The sequence below is a fragment of the Zootoca vivipara genome, chromosome 3 (assembly GCF_965207765.1).
Source record: "Zootoca vivipara chromosome 3, rZooViv2.hap1.1, whole genome shotgun sequence".
Taxonomy (NCBI): Eukaryota; Metazoa; Chordata; class Lepidosauria; order Squamata; family Lacertidae; genus Zootoca; species Zootoca vivipara.
Genome location: NC_142586.1, coordinates 101571535 through 101599383, shown reverse-complemented (window position 1 = coordinate 101599383; position 27849 = coordinate 101571535). Strand labels below are relative to the sequence as shown.

The window sequence follows — 27849 nt, the reverse complement described above, 5'->3', positions numbered from 1 at the left end:
ATCACATAACAATCCTTTGGGTAAGCTAAAGAAAATGAGTTATTACTAAACTAATGTACGCAAAGCACTTTTAGCTCTCTGAAGTGCTATAATAATGCTAAGCGTTATAGGGAAAATGTTATCTAGTAGACACCAGAGAGACGAACATGGTAAATGACTCCCAGTTATCCTGCTGAAATGAACTAAAATGCCATACTTCTTTACCAGGCTTCCAAATATACCTGCTTGTGTTTCCTTTGTTCCCAATTACACCTTTCTAGCTGTTTCCTTTAAAAACTATTTATCCAATAGCTAGGTTGTTCCATGAATCAAGCCATTTCTGCATTTGGTTGAATAATCTATGTTTTCTAACTCATTGCTTAAGTTTATAGCTGTGTAAAAAAACAGAGCTCTAAACATTAATAATTGGATTAATGTGTTGTGAAGTTACACAAATAACTCTTAATACATAGATCATGAGGGGAACAAATGTGTGGATATTGGGGCAGTGGTTGAACGGGGAAAAGAAAAGGCTGCTTGTATTCTGAAAGTGATTCAATCTTCATTATGGTGCAGAACAAAGGAAGCCAATAATAGGCAGGACTAAAGTTGAGAAGATGCTATTTGTGCAACATTTTGACTATCCTGGGTGTGTACACACACCACACCACACCACACACACACACACACAGACATTTTGAGACTTGAATTTTGCTCACTGTAGATCTCACTAAAGAAAGTTCTAGCTGCTTCAGGCTTGTGATTTTGGTAGATGTTTCTCTGTAATTTGATACCAATAACATGAACCAGACCAGTTGCATAGGATTCTTGTGAGTTCATAAAATCCTTTAATCCTGTCACATAGATGATGAGCAAAGGCTTATCCTCTGTGAGAAAATAGTGTCTCCAAATATGTCATGAGGCATTCCTATGTTGCTTTTTAAAGTCGATTCTGTCCCTTTAATTAATTAAACTGCCCAGGGATCAATTTTGTTAAAGGGTGGTCTACAGATCTTTTAATTAACAAATACAATGAAAACTTGTTTGCTAGTTCCAGCCACTGGATCACAAGAACACAATGCTTTTAAGCTACTGGCCAGATTTCCCTTTTCAGTGGTTTCAATTATTCTTTGAAAAATGCTGAAATACTGATTTTGTGGCAGCCAAACATTCCCTATTTTTCCCTTTCATCTTCCTGGTATTGTTATTAATGTCACCAAATTTGCAAGTACTTTTCAATTACTTTTAAAAAGGTAGGATTTTAAGGGAGAGGGACCATGAGATGGAACTATTCAGCTTTGGGAAGGAATATAAGAATATACCGTATATATATATATATATATATATATATATATATATATATATATAGTGGCAAATATCCCCTTTTGGGGCAAAGTGTTTGAGAAGATGATGACAGCCTAGTTTCAGGCAAGCTTGAAAGAAACTGATTATCTGGTCACATTTCAGTCCGGTTTCAGGTCTTGTCATGGCACTGAAACTGCTTTTGTTGCCCTGCTTGGTTACATGTGTTGGGAGAGAAATGGGGAGAATGTCTCTCTGCTCATTCTCCTTGACCTCCCTGTGACTTTTTAAATCTTTGGCCATGATATCCTTGTAGAAAGCTCTCAAGAGTGGGGTTGGGAACACTGCATTACAGTGGAGCCATTTCGAGAAAGTAGCTATGGCACCATGGAGGTTCTGTGGCATCCTGCAGGGTTACATCTTGCTCCCCCCCCCCCAAATGCTGTTTAATACCTTGCGAGATGTTTCAAGAGATTTGGAGAAAGGTGCCATCAATGTGAAGGTGATGCATAGCTCCATCTCTCCATTCCATCTGAATCAGACAATGCGGTTCAAGTGTTAGACCACTGTTTGGAAGCAGTAATGGATTGGATGTGGGCCAATAAATTGAAGCTGAATCCTGGTAAGACAGAGGTGTTAACAGGGTTCTGAGTCGTGTCGAAAAGGTGGGGAGGTGGCCTGTTCTGAATGGGGTTGCAGTTCTGTAACTTGTGGATACTCCTGGATCCAACCTTGGCACTGAAGTGGCTAGGACTGCCTATTTCCAGCTGTTACCCCTTTTGGACAGAAATGATTTGGCAACTGTACTCTATGTTCTGTTAACTTCCAGATTGGATTATTGTAGCACACTCTTTGTGGGGTGCTCTTAAAGACACACTGGCAATTTCAACTGGTCCAAAGTGCAGCAGTCAGAATATTGGCTTGGGTTCCCATTTAGAATTACCAACTCCTGTTCTAAAACAGCTGTACTGATTGCCAGCTAACTTGTAGGCCCAATGCAAGGTGCTTACATAAGTGTTCAAATCCCTAAATGACTTAGGCCCCAAATATCTGAAAGAGAAGCTCCTTCCCTACAGACCGTCTTGGGTGTTATGATCAACAGAGGGGGCCCTCTTGTTAGTTGGGTGTGGTAGCCTGGAAGTGGGGACACAATTCCCTAAACTGTGGAATTCCCTCCCCACAAAACTGTACCCAGCACCTTCGCTATGTTGCTTTTGTCATATGCTGAAGACACACCTCTTTTACCTGGCCTTTGAAGTCTGAGTTACTTATTTTTAGGACCCACCATAAATTGTTTTAGCTGATTTTAATATTGCATTTTTATATTTTTGTAACACACCCCTGGACCATATGGTGAAGGGTAGGTACGAAATAATGTACATAAATAGTTTCACATATGTTGGCTAGAAACTAATTGCTGTAGGAGGTCATGAAAGCGTCAATCCTTAGGAGTGTACACCAGATTAAACTTCATTCTACTCATGTGTAGTCAGTTGATGAATATTCCTGTTTATGCCAGATAAAGTCGCTCTTGGCTCAGTGCAGGACTTTGATCCAGATACTACTGCAAGATGAGACCAGAGGCAATGCACAGTGAATACCCTTGAGGAGAAGAGAACTCCACAAATAAATAATTGCAGGCCCACAGCAGCAGTACCAGAAAGTTATGGTGGAGTTAGAGGCACCCCTGTCTTCATGAAGTACCCACATAATCCCGTGATGGCAAGCGTGATGTGGCAAATCCAGGTTTCAAGAGAGATGAAGACACATTTTTAGATGTTTGGGTGACTGGCTGCCCTTTATCTGGATTTAATCCATGGGGGTATTCAGATGCTGGATAAATTTGAATCACTCTATCAGTGCTCAAACTTTTGCAATAGATCAGAGGGGGATGTTTCACCCATGCTTTCATCCAAAGAATCATTGCAAACCCACTGGCTTCCATATGTAAAGCTAAGACATGGTATGTTTTAACCACTGTTTTTGGAACAAGCCAGGTGTAGTTTCACAGATGAGCAAAGTAACAGCAGCTTTTTTTTTTTACCTAAAGTTGGTTTCATTTTCTACCTGCTCTTCCCTCATGCCTCTGTAGTTGGGCAACTGACTGGGGGCAGGTGCCAACACAAATCAGAATTAAGCTGGCATAGTATATATGGATATAATAAGAAGTCACGCTTGAAGCAAGCTGAGATTCTTAAGCCAACTTAGAACCATGGTTTCATATTCTGGTTTGTTGCTGGGGTGGCTTTGCATGTGTAAACAAAATCAATGTTAAGTTAAACCAACCATGCATGGCTTTGTATTACCTGCAAACCATGCCATTGTCTTGTGGAGCTGGATGTTTGCCAGTGGTCTGCAGGACTTCCAAGTGCCCTGTAGTACTTTTTATTTATTGTAGACCATTTTGGTCACACAGTTAATTCATGTGTAAGATGTTGGCACTATGTGCAGTATGTTTATAGCTAGCTGTGCATCCATATAGACACCCACATAAGTCTGCCTCTCTTAAAATTTCAGAATTAATCTTGTTTATAGCATAAACAAACAGCAAATACAAGCTAGTGGGATATCTTCAGGAGAAGAAAAGGCTAAGGAATAAACCATACACAAATCCAGAGTGGAGTCCTAAGACGGTTGGATGGCATCTTGTATGCCTCCTTCTGGCAACTCCTGCAGCCAAGCTGGTGCCAAACGTATTGCTCTACTTTTCTTTGGACCAAATCAGCGAGACCGCAAAGTGTGTCTTCTTGTCTGGGCAACCCAGGATCTCCATACACACTGCCCAGGCTTGCGCCCTGGGGAGGTCACTTTGGTGCTGCTAATGCAGTGGTTGGGCTTCACCCTTGGAGGTGTACTCCATTGTCTCTCAAGTCAGATGGGTGCCAACAACAAGATCACAAGCATGCTGATTCAAAATGATTTCTGCTGTGTTCAGGGTACAGCTTTCCAATGATTCCCAATCTCTACTAAAATTCAGTCATGATAAAAAATCAGGTCAAAATGTAGGCGAAGTCAGTGCCTGATTATCAGTCTTTTCGTGCATGAACAGTGTACAACTTCTCCGTTGAGTTATTGGCTTGAGGATGTTTGTCCTGTATAGGGTTATAACTACCAAACGTTCAAAAAACAAAAGGCAGTCTGAACTTAATTTATTTAAGGCATTTATATTGTGCTTCCCCCCATCCAGAGTATTTTTATTGAAACTTTTTAAAGATAGGTAGGCTACATAACATATTCATGAACTTTTTGTCACATCAAAGGAAAGTACTGGGGAAGCAGATATTTTTCTTCCTGACAATGAGTGTGGTGGGGGGAGGGGAAGAAAGTAAATATGGATAGAAGAATGGGTTCAATAAGTTTCTGCAAATTTATTTTAATTTTTTTCAGGCAGGCCTCACAAATTACGGTATAGTTACAACAATAGGCATCAGTTTCTAATAATTACAATAAAAGGGAAAGAAAGAACAAGCTATAATTGCTTGTCCTCTCGCCTCAGGACAACATGGTCCCTCAAAAGCCCCTGTGGTGGCAGTTAGGTTAGGGAGGGACCATCTCATAATAAGATCTTGGAAGGCTACAACCTTCCTATCTTTCATAGTGAAATATATCAGGATACTGATAAGCTGGAACGTGTCCAGAAGAGGGCAACCAAAATGGTCAAAGGCCTGGAAACGATGCCTTATGAGGAACGGCTTAGGGAGCTGGGTATGTTTAGCCTGGAGAAGAGAAGGTTAAGGGGTGATATGATAACCATGTTCAAATATATAAAAGGATGTCATATAAAGGAGGGAGAAAGGTTGTTTTCTGCTGCTCCAGAGAAGCGGACACGGAGCAACGGATTCAAACTACAAGAAAGAAAATTCCACCTAAACATTAGAAAGAACTTCCTGACAGTAAGAGCTGTTCGGCAGTGGAATTTGCTGCCAAGGAGTGTGGTGGAGTCTCCTTCTTTGGAGGTCTTTAAGCGGAGGCTTGACATCCATCTGTCAGGAATGCTTTGATGGTGTTTCCTGCTTGGCAGGGGGTTGGACTGGATGGCCCTTGTGGTCTCTTCCAACTCTATGATTCTATGATTCTATGATTCTATGATTCTATGATTCTATAATATGCAGTCTCTCCTTAGTCAGCTTGCAGTCTATAGAACTTTTCTGTGACTTGCCATCCTGCCTGGCTGTTGCAACGTGAAGATTAGTGGCACCCAGTGGTTTGAAGGCAGCTGATGCAATTATTTACTAGATGCCAGAGCCAACAAATTAGCTGCCTGCGTTAGTTGAGGACAATATGTGAAATCCAGCCCTGCCTCTTAAGTCCTTGTTGCCTGCTGAGGGTTGCCAAGTCACAATGCTACAGGGACAGCTTAAGCTACGACTGGCAGGATTTCCTTTCTGTGCAGCTCTTTTAAAAAGTGTGCCAGCGCTGTCAGTGAGCGGTTCCCAATGATCTATTCGTTGAGCATGTTCCCTGATTTCTTTGCAAGGAATTAGACAAAGTTGACCATTTAATGAGCATTCATTATGATTTGTTTGTTGGGAGGTTAGGTGACATTGCATCAAAGCAAGTGACATCCTACACTTTCCAGTTTATCTTCCTAACCACAAAAAAAATCAGGGTTTTGGAGAAAGCTGGTTTGATGCGCAAAACCTCCCATTCAGCTTTAATTGTGCAACCTGAATTCACTGGTATGTGACTGAATCCCACCCAGAGAAAGCAACAGTCTGAAAGTGCCCAATGTCTCAGTTCCAGGCAAGTAGCGCTGTGCTCACCTTGCTGCTGGCCCACATTCCTCAACTCTCCAGATCTCTCTTCTTGGGCCACTTCATTTCTATTAGTAGTGCACACACAGTCCTTTTTGTAAATTCATGGAGTAGTGGGCTATCAATGACTACTAGCCATGATGGCTATGCTCTACCTCTACAGATGGAGGCAGTAATACTTCCAAATACCAGTTGCTGGAAACTACAGAAGGGGAGAGGTTCTTGTGCTTATGTTCTGCTTGCTGATTTCCTAAAGTCACCTGTGAGAACAGGATGCTGGACTAGATTTGCCATCCAGCATGATGTTCTTATGCCTTATAGGCCCTATGTACATTTTTGACCCCAATTGCCCTCCTCCTTCCTTGGCTCCATTTTTCCTCATCCCCTTGTGTTCTCTACCAATTGTTTCCTTGGGCACCTTGTTTTGTGCCCAATGAGTATTTTGACCACTTCCTTTAGCCACACTTGCACCCCAGTTATCTCCATCATAGCACTCCCCTCCAAGTTTTAAACACACCACAAGCTCATTCTGACATTGTTTCAGCCATCTAAGTTGGGAAGTCATTCCCTTTGAAGTGGCTTCTCCTGTGAGGCTAAGATGTCTTTGTGTTCATCTTGCCAGGACTTCACCTCTCTTTCTCTCTCTCCTCTTCAAGTCTCAGAAGTATGGCGTTCCGAAGTAAATAACAGGACAGCCATATTGGGAAAATATGAAAAGAATGGATGATGTTCTCTTGAACCTGTACTGTGTGTTGTGCAATATTCTTTCCAAAGCAACGTAGTCAAGTTGTGGCCTCTCTGAGAATATAAGTATTAGTCAGTATGACAAGACTCTTGCACTTATGAGGCATCACTTGTTCCCCCTGCAAGGGGGTCTCTTACTGCTCAAGGTTCAAAATTCTTGTAACTTTTTGATGTGATGCATTTTTTTGTTTGAAACCACAGGTGTTCTGAGCAAAGCAATCCATATGGGTAGACACCATTCAATAAAAAGAGACTATTTAGTGATGCAGGGAGGATTAATAGTACACGATTCCTGACGGGAGGCCACAAAGTCTTTGGAGAGATTTTTTAAAGGGAAAACTGGGCAAACTGTTCCTCCAGAAAGCAGTTAGATCCAGCTAATCTTCCTCCCAGAACAAATTCAGTCTTGTGATTTCTGTAAAGCTGTGTGGTTGTGGGCAGATGGGAGAAGAAGAGTAGTTGATTCATTGGCCATAGCAAGGGGATGGGTCTTTGAGCACAGCACACTGCAGAAAACCCATCTAATTGCCTATGCACTTTGCAGTTTGCAGGTTTCTTTCCTCCCCATTGATGGAATTGAAAACGAGGGTTATCACAAATAGTTAATTCACAATTGCTGATTTCAAGCAATGCAGTAGCACAACATTTTTATACTGTTGTGTTTTTCCTGAATGTTCAGTTTGTCCTCATATTGATCTACTTGAACCATCTGTGGGTAGGAGATAGGGAAGGGAAATGAGTAAGTTGGGGATTTCTGCAATATATGTATGTTTGTGTAAGCATTTGCATAAAGGAGAGTGAAGAGGAGGAATAAGTTGCCTAATAAGTGAGGAAAGAAAGGTATGGTGGGTAGGTCCCTTCAGGGGTGACACCCAACTCCCTTTTCTTGACCTTCCAAGGCACCAGTAAAACTTGCAGCAGGTTTGTTGTGTATGCATGCTAGACAGAGCCCCCTTCAGCCCTTGCTATGCCCACTGCTGTGAAGCTCACAGCATATACGTGTGGAGTTGCAGATCAAGATGAATTAGGAAAACCTTGAAGCAGCATATTTGATAGGTTGAAAGACTGCATTTCCTTCTTGCAAGATGTCTGTATTACCCTTCATTAACACTTAATTTAAAAATGCTTAATTAGATCACTCCTTGCTGTAACAAGTGCAATACACTAAAACGTATCCAAACTGCCAATTAACCAATCTCTGAGTTGGCGGGAGGGAACGTTGAGAGAGGGAGTGACAGAGAGGTGAGGAAGAGAGGTTTTGTTTCCTAACCTTAACGGAAGTTCAGGCCTTCTCCCCTTCTGTGAAGGTTTAATGGTAGGGCATAACTGTAACTCCTGCCCCTACATCGTATGATGTTTTGAAGATGTAGCACATTAAAAGCTTTAAATCAGGGCTGGTGGCTGCACGTAAAAGGCCTCTCCAAGTAACAATGTGGTGTTAGCCTAGTAAGGGTGAACCCCGAGGCTGTAATTAAAGCCCTGTAAAGCCAGAGGGTTTGCCGCCCGCCAGTGAAGATTTCTGCAGCATGCGCGGCACAAGCCAGGGGCGAGTCAAGTCTTTGCCTGACACCTTTTCCTCCACTCTTCTTGGTCTTTTGCAGTTGGAGGAGGACAGGCATTCTCAGCACTCCCTCCCGAGGTACAGCCCCCTCAGAAGACTGGCGTCCTCCGTTTTCTCCTCCTCAACCCTGGAGACAGAACAGTACCCTCACCTTGGCGGCACTTTCATACAGCGCAGCCGTTCGGCGGAGAGCAGCCCCGTGCGCATGCCCCACCGCAGGCACATGCCCCTCACAGCAGGAAACCACAGACTCATGCCTTCTGTCCTCCGCATTTCCAGATCCCAGCTCCAGCAGGTGTGGGCCCGCTTCACACACAAAACATAGCCTGTACCGGGGGAAGCAGCAGCCTTTGTAATGCAATAATAGAGCCCACCTGCCCAGTGTGTCACCATTTAATGCAATACTGAATCCCAGACAACTTTGGCCTCAAAGGTACTGTAAACTTCCAAGTCCCCTGCGAGAGAGAAAAAACACAGAGACTCAGCACACCCACCTCTCTCATTCTCCAGCTTGCTGGGCCCGAGGCTGCGTCACGACTCAAGATGAGAATACAAATAGTATGGACATGTAACGCATTAAGAGGTTTACATCAGGGCTCTGTGGCGATGGCCTGCAGCAGTGGGGTGACGAGCGTAGGGCTGTCTCAGCAAACAGACAGGAGACAGGGGAGAGGCACTGCAGGTATCAGACAGAGCTGTCTTCCCAGTCAGATAAAATCTGTACCAAATTCTTGATCTGTGATTTGTGCTTCCCCTCAGATTTCACTCAGCCCTTGATTCAGGTGAACACGCATGAGAAGTTTGGGTCAAGAGCTCAGGAGCTGAGAGGGATTTACACTGACATATTTGCAAATCACCCTGACAGCCAAAATCACAGTACTTTTATTGCAGCTTGTGTGAGGCATACAGACTGCAGCCCTTGCACCCCTGTGGTTTTGTCTTCACTCTGTGACTATTTTTGTCACTTAACCCTGCATAGATCCGCCTGCACTTATTCTTTTCCAACTCTATCTGCCAGGCATGACAGTATAACAATTTTTATCTTAACCCATCTATTGATTGCTATAAAGGCTTCCTGGCTTCAGAAACAAGGAGTCTAGCTTCTTGCCTCTGGCCTGGCTTTGTACATTTCTGAGGGGAAACAGATTTCAAGCTAGTGTATAAGAAGGAACTGACCAACTTAAACCGAGTATAATTATTTGTAATTTGGAAAGTGACAAAAAAATACTCCTTTTTATTTCAACCATCCAGCTTCTCTTGCTGGAGAAGGCAAAGTCTCATCAGCCAAAATCTATTCGAGCAGGATGAAAAAACAAGATTTTGGTTGCGAGAGCCACCCCTTGCTTTTTAGCTGGTTAGGTTAGATTATTCAGAGCCAGAAAAGAGGTGCCTTTAAATCTCAAGTGTGATTTAAAATTGTCAGTTAGCCTCCAACCACCCTGCCTACCCCACTGCAAGGTGTGAGCCTCTTTGATGTGCACAGACTTGTTAAAATGTCCCTCTGTCCTAAATGAAAGTTCTGTTTAGCATTAACTGGATATCATCCTGACCTGAACTGGGATACCATGAACCAGCTTGATTCAGGTCTCTTGAACAGTATAGGAGCTGAGTGATGCTGAGGTGCTAAGAGCAGATTCACAAAACATAAGACTGAAACTTTGCCCAAGGTTGAAGAACCAGAATATTGAAGGTTCTGGTGTAGTAGTTGGTTTTGTGCTATCGAGCTTTCTGGGGCTTAATAGCATGGTTTTTTATATATAATTATTATGGGGGTGATTTTAAAATAATTAAGGCTTGCCCCACAGAGATGCCAGCTTGGAATGGTCAACACACTGGAATTGGGCCTCCAAATCCCAACTGACTTAAACATTATTATTTTAAAAAAACATTTATTTGTTTATTGCTGTGCTTTTTGCTGTGCTCTCCTACTCATCAAAAGAGCAGATTCTGCAAAACTGTCCAGTGTGATGGAACTCTCATCTAGAGTAAAGAAACAACAACAGGAGGCTCAATAGATTGCCTCTATAGCCTGCCTGGGTTTTAATTGCTGCACAGGAGCCTTTCATGTTCCGTGGCCCTAAGGGGATGGACTAAGTGCTTTTTGTCAAAGTAACTCAAATGCAAGCCAACCAGGGTCATGATTTTAAGCAAAGGCCAGGTGAAGGGGGTAGCAGATACGAGATTTTCAGCTAGGTTCAAAGGTCTGCTCTTCAGTACTCAGCTCCAAATGAGTGGTGCATTCTAAAAGCATTTATTGCGATTGATAGCAAGCTTATCAATATGAGAGTTTTCTTTTCAAAGCAGAAAGATGTGTGCTTTTTGACACACTTACTGCACAGCCCCTTTTAACCATTTAGAACTTGATAATGGTATACCCTTTCAGCTAGAGACTTGGCTGCAGTCTGCCCAGCAGCATTCCTTCCTGCCATTTTCTGCAGTGGTGCTTGCCATAAGTGGTGATGTCAGACTAAACAAAAATAATGGGACTGTTTTCAATTTGATTATAGTGTGTGTGTGTTTTTAAGGGGGGGGGGAGTCCCAGGAGAAAACTGCTGAATCTTTCAGATGTACAGGAGCATTTCTGGGCCACCAGACAAATTCCACACGACATACCTCTCTTAGATTTTAGAATGGGGAAAAACCAAACAACTAAAACTTAGGAAATGATAAGAGATTCAGAGCAGTACATATATCAGACACACTCACATTCTCAAACACTCCGTTTTCCAAGAGAAGAAAGTCTAAACTTAAGGCTGCCTCAATATCATTTATATGCATAGCCAAGTACTGGTCTTAACTTGAGATAAATTCTGTTAATTTTACTTGCTCGCCAGCAGAATTTTCTTTGGTTTCCTCCAGATTTTATCTTAATTCCGCATAACAGTTCTCTCTCCTTTCAAAATATCATTATGTATGTCTGTGTGTGTTTTTATCCATGCCATTCCTACTTAGTTTTATTTTTTGAAGCATTTCTTGCCATTCTAAGGGATTAGATAAGAGCCTATGGAACAGAATAATAAGAGGTTTTGATCCTCCAGTTTTGAGAATTTAGTATCCCTTTGAGTCGGGGGGGGGTCATTTTCAACTTGATATGTTTGTGTGTGTGCACACATTCAAATCATAGACCCTCCATTTCTAAGGCTGCAGTCCTATGCACAGTACCTTTACAATAAAACTCATTAAACTTGCTTCTAAGTAAACACAGGCTCATGTTCCAGTGCTCCTAATCTCTCACCAGAAATGGCATTCTATACAGTGGCAATGAAATTTATGTGTTGAGGAGGCTAGTTAATGGAAAGCTTCCTGTACTCATATTTTTAGTACAACATTTTCTCTTCAGGATGATCCTGCAGGAGAAACCCAGCTCTAGTGATCACAGTTTTGCTTATACAGCATGCATTGCATCAAAGCCTGAGCTGCAAAATAATAGCTTCTTCCTGCCAAGCAGCTTGAAGTTCAAAATACCTCACTGACACAAACTTGATTTGCAATTAATGGGCTTTGCACCAGCAATGTCTCACCAACAGAGTAATGTGTTGAGGACCAGAGTCTTGGTGAGTGTTCAGTTTTGTTTCAAAGGTCTCTAGATTATGAGAATATACAGGGCAAAGCTTTTTGGATTGTTTTTGCTCTGTGCTTCATAAAGACAAAAATCTTTTCATCCACACAGATGAGTGGGCACTATTGGATTGTTTATTTCTCAAAAACTGCAAAGAGCAATAAACACAGGAGTTGCTCATAAAATTTGAGTTATTATTTTGCGTGAAAGTTTCATGTGAGAGGGAGACCACAGCTCTGTTTTGACTTGATACGATAAATGACCACCACTACCTTCTTGGTTTTCTCGTCCCTCAGCTCCTTACTCAGTCCCTTGCCCCTCTGTTGTCTTCCCTATAACAACAGTTCCATTTGCCAGTAGGCCTTTTATGAGGTTTCCCCCCTAGCACACTATTTTACTTCATTTTCCTGCAGTCTCTGCCCTTTCTTCCATCTGCTTCTCAATACCATGTTTCATTATTGCTGCCCCATCCTCCAACTACCCTGTCTCTAGGGACCTTTGCACTCAGTTTATCAGCCCTGTTTGCCTCTTTGTCCCCTTCCTCTCAGTAGCACACAAATCCAGTTTCTTGTTGGCATTCCCTTAGTTTCTGTTCCCAGGCAAACCTTTGGTTTCCTTCAGAGCAGTGGCTCTGATAGTCAACATACTTTGAATGGCACTCTCCTCTTACAAATTGGAATGTTTGTGAACATTCCATAACTCTGCAGCAACTCAGCCTATGGTTTGGGAATGGCTTGCAAGACAACATGCAGGCAGTTCCTCCATATGATGTATATATGATGAAATATTGGCTTTTTATGGCATCTTTCATCCCAAATGTTCTGAAGTGCTTTACAAAAACATGTACACACTTGTATATATATGCATAGTATTTATTTATATATTTAACATAGCTACTCCATAATAATAATAAAAATCCTTGTTCTGCTGTTGAAATGCCTCCACCTCTAATGGAAGGAAAGGGCAATTTGATTCAACAGTCCCAATGCTGCTATATTCCAGTTTGTGATAAGCTGTGAAATGAGAGTGAATTTGATGCTCTAGAGAAGATGTAAGAAAGAAGAATGCAATTGGAGTGTATGCAGGACCTGGTGATGCTATTCTGGCTGGACGAGAAAAAAAAGCATCCAGGGTTCATTAATATCCAAAGAAGGTTGGGATCTCTGTTTTATGTGTGTGTTAAACTACACCATAGATCCATTACTGTGAATCCAGTATCAAAGATTCTGTGAAATATCTTTCATTTTTGCTCCTTTGACATGAAATTGTCTGAGCTTCCCAATGATGTATCTTTTTGTGCAGGTGTCTGAAGTAGGCACTACAGTCTGTGGTGCTTCATTCCTCTCTCATGAGTTTGATGGTGCTTCCTCCATGTGCCATTATTGCTTGTTCAACACATTAGTGTGTGAATACTTGAATAAGGTGGTGGCAGGGGGAGAGGACAGAATTGCTAATGTTCATTCATATGGGTTGGTTGTGAACAGAGGTACCAGGTTCCCCAATATGGAGGGGGCCGGGCGTGCAATGCATGTGTGATGTGTGATACTTAGGCCCCTGCTTCCATGTTTTGTAGCAGCAAAATTTGTACTTCGCCAGTGTAGTAAGTTTTCTGCATTCCCCGCAACCCCACCATCCCAGTTTTGGGATAGATAACACACTGAGCAATGTCCCTTATTCTAAGTCAGGCTTCTTCACCAACCCATGAGTAATGTTACTTGTGAATAGGCTTGCCAACCTGCCATTGGGATGACTTGTGTTTTTACACACAGGGAGATTTTACTGGCAAGTAAGTGTCCCAGCTTTTCGTTATTTCAGGAAGCAGATTAGCATATATACCTATGAATAAACCTGGCACCCCAGCCTGCTGCTTGAAGTGACATGCTTTTGTGCCTCAGTCCATATCTTGCCCACCATTGTTTCTCTCCTGATCTTTGTGGGTATGCAACAGGAGTGCTCTGTTGCAGTTTTCCTGTGCTTGAGAATGTGGGTGGTTTCCCTTTCCTCTTTCTCTCCAAATTGGCTACCTTCTGTTTAACCCGCTCCTTCTTTATGATGTGAGCTACAGGTGCACCTTGGCAGGTTATGGAAATGAAGGCCATATTAAAAACCAAATAGTGTGTTCCCCTTTCTCATATTTGCCCCATTGCTGCTGTTGTTTTAACTACTGGATCTTCTGTTTTTTTTTTGGCTGGACGTGGATGCGCTGTGTCCAAGGCCCACAAACAGCTGTTGTCAGCCTGATATGTCTTACAATGGTATGTGGCAAGCTTTTCTGGTGCTGGGAAGGCAGTGTCTTAGTATGCAAGCCCTGTTTTTGAATTTAGTATTGCAAAGAAAGTAGTTCAGTCAGATAGATGAAAAATCACTTTGGCAGTTTTCCTGAAGCAACAAAGTGGTACCGTATGTGTAATCCGTAGATCACAATCGCCACCCCTCTACCCCACTTCTCCTTACTATAAAAGACACACTACCAACAAAATCCACCCCCGTCACCCAACCCTAGAGCTGTGCTAATGATGAAGGGGCTGCTGGGATGTTCACATTTTCTTAGCAGGCAATGTAGAGTGCTGCCTGCTGGCTCTGCCCCAGTGTGCCAGGGGTTAGGCACCTGTGCAGCTGTTGATGCTACCATCATATTCCAGTGCTGGAAGAAGGGCACAAATTGTATACTTCCACTGGGGTTGGAACCCTCAAGCCTGGTCCTCTGAGCTGCTGAGGTTGCGGTGCAGCTTCTCATCTGATTTAGCATCGGGTCAAATGGACTAGACTTTTGAAGACTTAGGCCATCATAGTTTTGTCCTGCATTATCTTGCACCACTTGCACCCTATGCCCTTTCAGCTATCTTTCTGTACAAGAGTGCTTGGTTGAAGCTGTGTGACACTGTGAATTGTGATTCATTGGGTGTTGTCTTTCCCCACAACAGTATGAATCTGGTAGGGTGTGTGTTTTGTGTAATGTTGCCTAGTAAGGTAAGCAATCAGTCAATTGTTCTAGCTCCTTTCCTTGTTAGACTCTTATCTTACCTTGTTAGACTCTTACCATTTAATCACTTTCTGGGTCACTATAATAACATTTAGATCTGCATCAGCAGTTCCACGAAACAGCACAAAGATGACATTTATAGGAAATGTTTCTAATTCTCCATTTGATGTATTGAAAGTCCTTCTTTGTACTACTCAAACCATTGAGAAAATGATCTTCTATTGAATGTACTTTTTTAAAAACAAGCTGCTAAAACCATGTAACCTGGGGGTTGAAAGTTGACCTCCATTTTGCATTCACCTTGCATGCAACTTAACATTCAGATACAAAAACTTGCGCTTCTGAATTTCCCCACCCATTTTTTATGACGTGATGTGTTTTTCTGTTGGGTCCTGTCACCTCAGTGCACCTGGCATAATTATATCTTTCTTTATAAGAAATCACAGAGCTTCCTTATCAACACCTCATTGCAAGTGCAGACAGGTGATCTGCCAACATGAAATGTACCCACATTGCAAAAGCTGCTCCATGTTACCAATGGAATAAGAAAGATGCTCATGGGACACTTACTTGCCCCTTCCCTTTGGTCCTTCCTGAGAAAGGCAAGGTCAAGGTCACCTTCAGCACTCTCAATATTTCCCAGATTATTTTTCTGTGTCCTCTTTATTTGTTAGGTAGAGACAAGAACAATTGTTAATGAAATTTTCTCTCTTCCATATCTGCTTTACTGCCCCCCCCCAATAAAATAGAGCAACAAATGAATGGTATGATCCAATAAGGGCAAATCCAGCTGGGCTTAGTTTCAGCACTTCTGATCCATGCAGTGAACATTGTAGCCTTTGCTAGTGCTTCATCGGGCTATATGGTGTGAAAGGGATAGCCATGGATAGCCAGCATGGGCTTGTGTAATCTGCAGAGCAGTGGGTGTCTTCAGCAGGGAGTAATGGGACAGTAGGTGCCTTCTGGTGGGTTCACATTTCTTGGTTGTGCAGCACTTGCAGTGCTGAACCAGGAGAGGGGAGGCACCATCTAGACCTGCCCTCGGACTACAAAAGCCAGTGAAGGGATAACTACTGTAGCATCTGATAGCAAAGTATTAGCTCCGCTGTGCAGTTTCTTCTGGAAGACACGATGCCTTTTATATTTCAAAAGGCAGGAATCACACAAGGTCCATGGTTCCCAGGAGGTTCAAAACCCAAGTCTCCCAAGTCCTATCTAAACATACTATTCTGCTGGCAAAGGATTATGCTGCTTCCAGGATATGCTAAGGCCCTGACTAGAGAAAGCTGGATTCTTAATTGTTGGTTTGCCAGCTGCATTTCTCAGGGCTAAGGCCTCTTCCAGTTTCGGATGCTTGTTTTCTGTTTCTCAGGCCTTCCAGCTTCCAGGCACGCAGTTATAATAATTAATAATAAAAATCCTCAGGGACCAGCATATCCCTGCTTTGCCTTACCTCCTAAAACTGCAGGCTTGCTGCTACTGTTCAGTTGGCGGTGAGATTTTAATAAAAGGATGCAGGGTTGGATTTATTTTGTTTCTGTTCTGTTTATGCAACGTGTACACCCAAGTTTAGTCAGATGTGAGTGCCGTTAAATTCACTTTGACTCACTCCCAAGTCAGTGTGCCACTTTTCATCACTTTAAAGGGCCAGACACAGAAAGTAGCCAATCTCTTGAGCAACATTGGAGAGATCAGGAACAGGCTGTGGGATCGCGCTCACTCCAGCACTGGAGTTTATTTCAGTGTATACCCTAAACAGAATTAAGTCAGAATGGGGGGGGGGAATCACTCTGAAAAGAGAGTGTGTGATCCTACAGCCAACTACATTACCTTTGCCTCTTGTCTTAGAGCACAGGTGCATCCGGAATTGTTTTTTTCAAAATGTTAGTTTGGATATCTTGAGCATTTTATTTTATTTTGTTTTTTTGCATGGGCAGCTGATTATTAATGTTAAGAAAGCCCCTTGAAAACCTCAGGAACTAGATTGTCTTGGAGTCACTGCAGAAGGACATAAATATATTAAGCAGGAGCACTTGCCAAGGCATCAAAGCTGAGGAAGGCATGGAGGCCCTTCTCCCTGGGAGAGTGGCATGTTTTACCTTAAACTTAGGGAGAGCAGGAATTAGCCTGGAAGGACCAAGCTGCCTGAAGGGGTTCAAAAGTTTTGTTTTCCCTGAGCCTTTTTATTCTTTGCGTGTATTCCCCGCAAGATCCTAAGGTAACACCCCCAAATCCCCACCCCACCCCTTCACCCTTTTGTACTGCAATAACATTGTATAATATGCTTGCACTATTCTCCCGGGCGCACCGAGCATGCAAGAAGAATAAAAAAATATTGAAGCTTTTTTTCACAATAAAAGCACTGTATTATTTGTGTATATAGAGAGGCTAAAGGCGAGAGAGAATTTTAATTCTGTCTCATGTATAAAAGCATGCACTGAATTACTGGTATGTAGAACACGCTGTAAATGCTGCAGAGTACTGTAAGATCCTACACTTGAAATCACAGTTAACAAGCAACTTCATCTAAAAAAAAGGAAAAGAAACAAAAAACTAAACCGAAGCTGTGCAATGGATTTTGTGCCTTTTTTAAATCCATGTATCCAGACAATCGGAAAAAAAGCTTGTATACTACCAAAACCTTATTAAAGAATCAAAGGCAGAACTTCATTATGGTTGTTTTTCTTTGAGTTTGACCTTCACTGGGAAAAAAATTACTTTCATTGTTCTTATGCAACTTGCAGATCCATATGCAAGAACTCTGTCATTGGGCAGTGCTAGTGTACATGCACATTTGTTTTGTTTTTGTTTCCCCCCCAATACGTAACCAGGGCAAAGTCTTTCCTTTCTGGGATATCACCGCCTCTTGAGGGAAGACAGAGTTAACCTCTGACTTCAACTGTGGGTAGGAAATCCCCTACTATGCTTGATGAGCCCTGCAGAGTAGAGTTCCTCTGGAGTTCCTCTGGACTCTATATTGCGATTCTGTTACACACACACACCCCACCTTTTCCTTCCAGAGCTCCCTAGTGATCTGTTGGACAGGGAGGAGCATGGAAAATGGTTCATCTCCCCACCCCAGCTGGGATGTAGTCAACAACTTGATCTTCCTCATAGCAGAGATGGAGGAGAAAACAGCTTCCCCGTTCCTATTCTAGGAACTGGGGAGAGTTCTGTGCAGTGCCTGGAAAGTTATTCTCCCTGTGTCTTCGGACGGGAGAGCTCCAGTGATAGCCCCTACTGTACCGTGGAGAAGATTACAGCAATCTCTGAGCATGCCAGTATGTTGAGACCAAGGGCGGTGGCAAGATTTAGTGTGCCTGCTGCCTCAGGTTGACTGGTGATGTCACTCACTTCAGCTGAGGGCACAACTCATATGGCAAAGTTGACACCATGGGGTATATAGTTTCTCCCAAGATACTCATCTGCACCCACACCAACTTCCTTGGAACTATCGGCTCACAAAGTAAAACCCAGTGTTCTGGAGTGACTTAAAGAATTGGCCAGAGGAATAAAGGGGTTTGACCCATACGGTTAGGCAAATTGCAAGCGCTGTGCTATGTGGGGTGGGGCAGGGCGGGGGAAGAGATCACCCTTGCTGGACAAATGTACTCCCAGGAGTGCAAGAGGCACACCACAAGTACAGGAGACACTGCTCTCTCTCAACTGGTCATCATTCCTTCAGCAGTTCCACTAATAACCCCCCCTGCTCATTGTCTCATCTATCTGAGACTTTGGACAGCCGCTGCAACTCAAAATAGACAATTCTGGGCTTGATCGGCAAAACAACTGACTCCATAAAAGCAGCTTACTCTGATTCTAGATAATTGGCGGGGCACTTTTTTCATCCTAAGGGTTTCATTCCCTTGTGAGCAACCTTTCTGCATGCTAATGCTGGGTGGACCCAGAGGCAAAAGCAGAGGTGGATTTAGAGGAGCACAACTGCTTTGGTCACACTTGGTGCGGAGCCTTGGGGGTGCTGCATGGGACGGCACACCTATGATTTAGAATGGAGCACAAGAGGCAGGGCAGCGGCAGATTTTTGACCACTGGGATAAGCGGGAAGAGCAGTGAATGCGACTCTTAACTTTGTTACAATATACATTCCAACTGCAAAAAGAGTCATTCTTACAGCTCAAGGCCACATCCCTGCCAGGTAAAAGCACCTAAGCTATTATAGGGCAAAGCAGGTCCAGGCTTAAACATGGCTGGCCTGGGAGAAATCCCCGAAGGCTGGATAGAGTGGACTGTCAGGCCACATTTGGTTCTTCTTGCTAGAAGAAAGGCTATAAAAAGTGACTTCAGTGGTCTTGAGGTTAAGAACGTAAGAAGAGGGTTAAGAACATGGATCAGGCCAGTGGCCCATCTAGCATAGCATCCTGTTCTCACAGTGGCCAACCAGGTGCCTGTGGGAAACCCACAAGCAGGATTCAAGGACAAGGGCGTCTCTCCCCTTCCTAAAGTTTGCAGCAACTGGTGTTCAGAAACATGTCTGCCTCCAGCTGTGGAAGCAGAACATAACCATCGTGAGCTAGTAGCTGTCAATGAATTTGTCTGATACTCTTTTCGGGACATCAAGGTTGGTGGGCATCACTGCTGCCCCTATGGGAGGGAGTTCCATAGTTTAACTACCTTATTTATTTCATAAAATTTACACACTGTTTGATTGTAAGGGGCGGGGGGCTTCAAAGCATTGTACGAAAAGATAAAGAAATTATCAAGAAAAAAATCACAAGCATCGTTTAAAACAGAAAAAGTTAGAATACTGAAACAGGTTACAATTCACATCCCCTTTCTATTTATTATTATTATTATTATTATTATTATTATTAAATTAAATTTGTATACCACCTATACCCACAGGTCTCAGGGGTACAACATTAAATCACAGTATAAAAACCCAAAATGCGTGATAAAAACAAAAAACAACCCAATAAACAACAACCCAATCAGCATCTGGATAAGCTTGTGTAAACACAAATGGTTTTTTAGCAGGCACCAAAAAGCACAGGCTGAAGGCACCTGCTTGGTATCAATAGGCAGGGAGTTCCAAAGTGTAGGTGCTGCCACACAATAAGATTATGTTCTTACAAATGCGGAACAGGTATTACGTGGCCCCTGTAGTACCACCAATTCTGCCGATCAAAGCGATTGAATGTGGTAAGGCAATCTCATAGGTAAACTGGTCCTAAGCTCTTAAGGGCTTTATACACTAATTGTCACACCTTGAACTTGGCCCAGTGGCAAATGAGCAACCAGTGCAGTTCTCTCAGCACAGATGTTATATGCTGGCAAGGCCTCACTCCTGTCAGTAATTATGCGGCAGCATTCTGCACTAACTGCAGCTTCCGGATCAAGTGGAAGCCCCACCCAGAGCACATTGCAGTAACCTAGTCTTGAAGTAACCAATGCATAAACTACCATGGCAAGGTTTTCCCGGCCCATGAATGGCTGTAGCTGTCAAACCTTTCACAGCGGATAAAAGGCTCTCCTTTGTGAACCTCCAGCGACAGAGCTCGGTTCTGCTTGTTACAGCTGTTGTCATGCTGGGTTTAAAGGTTTTGGCGGCTGTGCTGTGTACAGTCTGGGATAGAGATTCCCAAACCTACCGCCCCGCCCCCTTTAAAAATAATAATTACTCAGCGCCCCACCCCCACCCCAGAAATCTACCTGCCGGCTCAGTCCGATCTACCCCAGGGGAAGGGCTGGTGCCTCAGCTCGCCTGCCATTGGCCAAATAGACAGGCAAGCTGTGACCCATTTCCTGGGTGAAGCCGTAAAAGGTTCACCTAAGCCCAGGAAAACTCCTTGCCTCCAGCACGACCGCTGGACCCAGGGGAGGCATTTCTGTCCTGCAATGGTGCCCAAACTGGTAGTAAGCGTCATTACACAACAGATTAAATACGAATGATTTTTCAAAAATTTCCTTCTCTTTTTTTATACTTCCACCGCCCCCTTAGAATCATAGAATCATAGAATCATAGAGTTGGAAGAGACCACAAGGGCCATCCAGTCCAACCCCCTGCCAAGCAGGAAACACCATCAAAGCATTCCTGACAGATGGCTGTCAAGCCTCTGCTTAAAGACCTCCAAAGAAGGAGGTCTTTAATTCAACGCCCCCAATTGCACCCAAAACTACTACTGCCCCCCCTGGATCATTCCAGCTCCCTTCCAGGGAGTGATATTGCCCACTTTGGGAAACACTGGTCTAGGAAGTCTAGGAATGTCTCTTCCCCTGGTTGCTAATCCCAAAATGAAAAACAGGCTTTATCTGAGAAGGGGGTGTCATGGTAAGACAACCTCACCCACGCCCCATACAGTGGTACCTCTACTTACGAATTTACAGTGGTACCTCTACTTACAAACAACTCTACTTACGAATTTTTCTACTTACAAATGGAGCTCCGTCCACCATCTTGGATGCGGTTTAGATAGGATTTTTTCTACTTACGAATTTTTAGATAGGGTTGCTTCGACTTACAATTTTTTTCTCCCAATGCATTCCTATAGGATTTGGCTTACAATTTTTTTCGACTTGCAAATATGTGTTCGGAACGCATTAAATTCGTAAGTAGAGGTACCACGGTAATGTGTTCCGAACGCACATTCGTAAGTAGAAAAAAATTGTAAGTCGAATCCCATAGGAATGCATTGGGAGAAAAATTCGTAAGTCGAAGCAACCCTATCTAAAAATTCATAAGCAGAAAAAATCCTATCTAAACTGCATCCAAGATGGCGGACGGAGTTCCATTCGTAAGTAGTAACATTCGTAAGTAGAGTTATTTGTAAGTAGAGGTACTACTGTACTTTTAAAACTCCTCTTGCTCACTGCTGCCTGGTTAATCCATTTAGTTTTCCAGCTTCTTGGCACAGCTGCTGCCTCTGTGAGCCATTAGGAAGGGACACAAGGGCCTAGAATAGAATGTGGTGCCCTTCTTGACTGTTGAGCCCGCTGTTGGTGTCGTCCGCCCAATCCTCCAGACTCAGAGCCTGTCTTTGCATGCAGGAAAGTCCCTAACTCGCCAAAGTTTTAAGATCCATCAGTTTACCTTCACCTGGTTTAGCCGGCCTGTCGAAGCCATTTCTGGGATGTGGCAGCTGTCACACACTGACAGCTTCTAGGAGCCACAGGTCAGAGCTGAGTGCAGAGTGAGGACCACAAAATAAATAAATAACAGCAGATGAATTTAGAAGCAGTGCAAAGTAGGCACCCATGGCAGAGACCTAAGCATCTAGTATTACTAATTTCCTGGGACAGGCAGGAGGGTTATGATCTGTCATGTAGATACACCACCTGGAATTACTTGTCCTTCTTTCTTCTGGCCAGCAGTCCTGGTGGAGCAAGAAGACAGCAAGGGCCTCAACCACAGCCTCTCCTCCCTGGTTGAACCTTCAACTCCTGGATGTCTTTATCTCCGCTAATGCTCCCTCTTGTTCTCACAGCACCCGCTCCTCTCTGCAACACCATCTTCCCTCAGCCTTTTTTCCTTCTTTTTTTTTTTTGGTCTCATCCCGCCCCTGCTTTCTTATTTCTATTCCCCATCTCTTTTTGTGGGACTCCATGGTAACAGTGCACAAAGGCATTTCACAAAGGCATCAACACCACCCTAAGAATTTTCTGATAATTATAAATGAATAAATCCCAGGCTCCCTCCAAATTGTTAGAGAATCTCAGGCACCCCTGGAAAATATTTGACAAAACGGCCCTCCCAAAACTTTTTTTTTTTTGCCTGTGAGTAAGGTGGTCCAGCTGTGGATCCATTATTATTTAATCTTGTTTTAATGTTTTCAAGTGGAAAAGTTGGGATTGGTCCCTGCTTCTTCCTGTCCTCCTCTCCTGTAGGGCAGCACATTGTGGATGGGAAAGAAAAGCCTAATTAAGCATATCAAGTTCTATACAGTGGTACCTTGGTTATTGAACTTAATCTGTTCCGGGAGTCTGTTCAACTCCCAGAACTGTTTGAAAACCAAGGCGCAGCTTCCAATTGGCTGCAGGAGCTTCCTGCACTCAATCGGAAGCCGCGTTGAACGTTCGGCTTCCAAAAAAAGTTTGCAGACTTACTTCCAGGTTTGGGGCGTTTGGGAGCTGATTTGTTCCGGAGCCAAGCCATTCGAGAACCAATGTACCACTGTAGATATAATAATAATGCAAACAAAAAAAATATTATTTGTACCCTGCCCATCTGACTGGGTTGCCCCAACCACTCTGGGTGGCATCCAACAGATATAACAACATAATAAAACATCAAACATTAAAAACTTCCCAATACAGGGTTGCCTCCAGTTTTCTTCTAAAAGTCATGAAGTTTATTATCTCCTTGACATCTGGTGGGTGGGTGTTCCACAGGGAGGGCGCCACTGCTGAGAAGGCCCTCTGCCTGGTTCCCTGTAATTTCACTTCTCACAATGTGGGAACTGCCAGAAGGCCCTTGGAGCTGGACCTCAGGGTCCAGGCTGAATGATACGGGTGTAGATGCTCCTTCAGGTATACAGATCAGATATATCAAGATCTAGACACGCACACGCACACATGTGTTTATAGCAACACCTATAAATGGTGTGGAGCAAGAGCCACACACTTAAATCCTCCAAATTTTAAGTAATCCATATTATCATGCAAATGACAATGCCATTTCTTATGCATCTTGGTGCAGCGCTTTTGACTGTTCTTGCTCTCACTAAATCTTTCCACTGGTTCCCATTGTCTGTCTCTCTTTCAAGAAACAACAACCCACAAACACATTTCCACTTCACATTGACCTTGCATATGTTATCCCTGGATATTTCACCTCTGGGAGGAATATCCCAGATTATTCTATATTCCTCCTTGTGATTTACTTCAGTGCTACCCCCTTCCCATGCTATTGTGAATGGCTGTGAGGTCATCAGATGTGTTCCAGTTCACTGTTTTATATCCTCTTCTTTCAAAATGATATGGCTGGTGTTGACGTTGTACCTCCTCCAGTTGGATTGCTTGGTCGCCCATGAGGCTGGCTGATGCATTAACTGTATAATGAGCTTTTGCATTGTTACCTGTTAGGAGTGTTCATCAGACATCACACTAGCAGGAGGTGTAGGGGAGGCCCTGCCTCTTGCTTGTCTTTAGCAGCAGTGACCTGAGATGAGTGGGAAGCAGTGGCCTTTCCTTCCTTTCCTTTCCTACTAGTATCATGCCTGGATATTAACGATGAAGCACTGAAAAAGAATGAAGGGGGAATTCCACGAACTGCTGATCAGACATCCCAGAAGACACTCTCGGGCCCTAAGGACCGAGTTTAATACCATGCGGTAAAGTAATGTCTTTCTCCAGAAACTTATCTTCAAAGACAACTTTTAATATTTTTAGGTTCTGTCTTGAGCCTTCTCCAGTTCTAACCAATTTTTCATGAATCAGACACGGTCTGAGTTCATAATGATACATTTAAAGCACATGACTTCCCCCAAAATCATTCTGGGAACTGTCACTTGTTGTGGGCACTGGGAATTGTAGTTCTGCCGGGTGTGAACCACAAGATTGTTTGGTGGAAGCCATGTGCTTTAAATCTGCTTGGAATGTCTGGTGCGGATGCCCCAAATACATTTTCCATTTAGTGTTCTCGGGATAACTGTTTTCTTCTTCTTCCTTGTCTTGCTCCAGGTGTTCACACTGAAGCCTTTTGAAATGAATGGTCTCCCCAAGGTGGTGCCTTTAAGTTTGCCTTATCAAGACTTTAAAAGGGATGTGTCAGAAAACAGGGAAAGGTCCAGAATTCTCCAGCGTATAAAGAAGGTGGATTTCTCAAATGTTGTCTTAACTGCCCCTTGCAAACCACCGGCAGCCCATCTAGAAATGGCAAATGACAGATATGAGAAGGAGGAGGAAGAGGAAGAAGAGGAAGAAGAGGAGGAGGAGGAGGAAGAAGACGATGATGACGACGAAGCTGGTGACTTAGGAGAAGAGCTTGATCTGCACAGCGACTCAAGCAGTGACGTGAGCCAGAAAAGTACTGAGCACAGTCAGGAAGGTGCCCCATCCACCCTCTTGGCTGATGACCAAAAGGAGTCCAAGGGCCGAGCCTCAGCAGCAGAAGGAGACTTGGAACTTGAAGAAGGCTCCAAAACATTAGTTCTCTTTTCGCCCGGTGACATCAAGAAGTCTCCGGTGAACGCAGACTTGGCTCCTGATGCCGACCTTGGCACTCTCGCTGCGTTGACTCCACAGAGTGAGAAACCACAGCCAATGGGAAGCCAGCTTGATGTATCGGAACCAGGGACCTTGTCCTCCATCCTTAAGTCAGAACCAAAGCCTCCTGTTACTGTGGCCACCACCTCGTCCCCTTTCACCAAAGTTGAGCGCACATTTGTTCACATCGCAGAAAAGACCCATCTGAACATCATGTCTTCCGGTGGTCAGCTGATGAGGCATGAGGAATACCCTACTCCAGGGCAGTATGAAGAGATCATCATCGAGGAAGAGATGGAGGAAAATCAGGCACTTGTAGAAAATGGGAGCGTGAACTCGGCTCTGGAAGGGGGAGAGATGGAAAGCTGTGCTCTCTCGGTGAATCCCATTGAAACCACCTCTGAAATTGTAGGGGAGCAGGCTGTGCTTCTCAATGGTGTTAGTAAAATGGAAGAGGACGACCTGGAACATAAAGGCAAGGTTGCCCCTGAATCAGATTTAGAAGAAGCCGATAAGATGGATTCAGAAGAGCCTGCCCTTGAAAATAACACCCTTGCAATGGAATCATTTAAGAAAATGGAACCCCCTCCAGATGTTCTGAAAGAGAGCCCCAGAAAGCCCCTCAGCGTCAGGTACAGAAGCCGGATCCCCGTTTTGCTGTCCGAAGAGGACACTGGCTCAGACCTTTCAGCCTCGCACTCTGGCAAAGAGCGGCTGTACAAGAGGCTGAAGCAGCAGGATTTGGCTCGCCTGGTGATGGAGAGGAGGCAGAACCGTCTGCTCAGGTTAGCTTCAGGTGCGTCATCCTCTGCTTCCTCCAGCGATGAGAGGCGGCGAGCTTCAGAAACACTCTCGGCCACTGGCTCCGAGGAGGACACCCACGACTCAGACGATTTCACCCCGAGGAAGACGGGGAGTCAGGAGAAATATTCCCTGGTTAAGATGGAAGAGAGAGGCTTGAGCACAAAGAGCAGAATCCCTCGCCCCATTGTGTCTGCAAAGCCACCTGTGATAGAACTGAAATCCGGGAGCCCCTCAACTCTTCTGCCGGCAGCACTGAGTAGCAGCCCAGGTGATAAAGCTGTGACCAGCAGGTGAGTCTGTATGAGAGGCTCTCGTTCCTTCTGAAGCCAAGCGCTCACTATTTCAGCCAGCTAACTTCTCTAATCAGCCCCTCAGCTCCTCCTTTTGTCCACCCACAGGACTGTGATTTGTCTCTTCTCTTTAAGACCATTTGTATTATGATGCTAAGGTATCTCTTCACCTGCTGGATTTCCCCCCATCCCAGTTACACAGTTACTCTCCCGCCCCCCCGCCCCCCAACGTCCCCTGACCTTCAACCTTCTTCCCTCAGTAAGACTTCAGCCTGGACACTGAGATCTAGCTCTAAGGGCCTTCTGATGGTTCCCTCACTGTAAGAAGTGAGGTTACAGGCTCCCTGGATTCTTCAGCTATCTCTACTGCCCCTCCTCTGCCCCTCAGAGTCTGAACTGCTCCCTGTCACAGGCTCTTCCTGCTCCCTTCAGCATCAAGTCCTTCCTCCCAATTCTCTCACTCTGACTTCCCTTCAGTGTCCCACCACCCATCCCTGGGCTCTGAACCTTCCCCCTCTTGGGGTTTGTCTTGGAGGGAGGGTTCCTCTGCTGGTGCCTCCCACCATTCCTCCTCATCCAGCCAGTCCGTAACAGGTAGGGGGACAGGCTTCGTCTCCCTGGTAAAATATATGAATCAGAGCTTTTTATATAGTTGTGTGACTGTGTATGTGGACTGCCTGGCTGCCCCTCTCCTGCCATGTGTTCGATGTAGCCGGCAGCATTAGCATTGCCACTAAATTCTCTTTGCTTTCTCCACACCTCCTCTTTCCCTTTGCTCTCCTCCTGCAGGCTTCAGGGGCAAAGACCATCCGGCGACTCCCGGGCGAAAGCAACGCCGACTCCCGCCGTACCTCCCATGCGGAGCAGTCCGAGGAAAACCCCCCGCCCTCCACCTTGGAGCCCCAGCCTCCCCCCGCGAAACCTCAGTGCTTCCCCCAAGAGCCAATCACTGTCCAGAAAAGAAAGCTCATCGCCCTCCCGCCAACATAGGTCAGGTACCACGTTCCCTCCGTGGGTGCAACCTTCTTCCAGGGCTCCCTCCAGAGCTCAGGCAGGTGGGCTGCTGGGAGACGCCCCAGCGTCCCCCAGTGCAACCCGGAAAGGACCGAGAGGGAAAGCCCAAACTCAAATTCCAGCAACCAAAGGAAGGCAAGTATCCCAGGAAGGCAAGGCTACTGCTAGATAATGATCTGCTGCTGCCAAACCATTTTTGACCAACCGACCTACCACCTCGCCAGGCTGGAGAAACCTCTGCGTATGCTATACACTCAAGACGCCGCAGCACAGCCCTACACCGTGTCGGAAATACAAGCATATAGCAGCTAGCTTGACTTCAGTGCTTCACTTGCCCACAAGCTCATGCTGTCTCAATCCAGCTCTTTAACCTGGCTGGGGCTTCCCCGGCCAGCTCATGCTTGCTTGCTATTTGCCCAGCCACCAAGCAGCGACTCGGGCAGCCTGCCCCTGTGCCTGACTCTCCTTCCTCTCACGCCGTCTTTTCCTCCTGCACCCCCATTTCTTGGTTAGCAATACCACCGTCTCCTTCGCAGAGCCCTGACACTCGGGTAGGGGGAGGCGGCTTTTTATAATGCACCGGCCAAAATCAGAGGAGACGTGAAAGGGCTGCGCCTCACCTAGAAGAAGAAGAGTCTTGGTGTGAACTTCTAAATGGTCAGGTCAACCCCAATGCCCCTGCCTCCCTCACCGCCCTA

The 27849-nt window shown here is 44.5% G+C and overlaps 1 protein-coding gene across 1 annotated transcript in view; it reads left to right on the top strand.

Annotated features, from left to right (window-relative positions):
* The window catches only part of TTBK1 (tau tubulin kinase 1), an 84237-nt gene extending 56775 nt beyond the window's left edge, over positions 1 to 27462 (top strand). Inside the window, exons 13-14 of the mRNA XM_060272250.2 lie at positions 24519 to 26137; positions 26927 to 27462. Of these exons, the coding sequence (XP_060128233.2) occupies positions 24519 to 26137; positions 26927 to 27323 (2016 nt within the window). The 3' untranslated portion in view covers positions 27324 to 27462. The remainder of the gene's footprint in view (positions 1 to 24518; positions 26138 to 26926) is intronic.
* Positions 27463 to 27849: the final 387 nt, after the last annotated feature.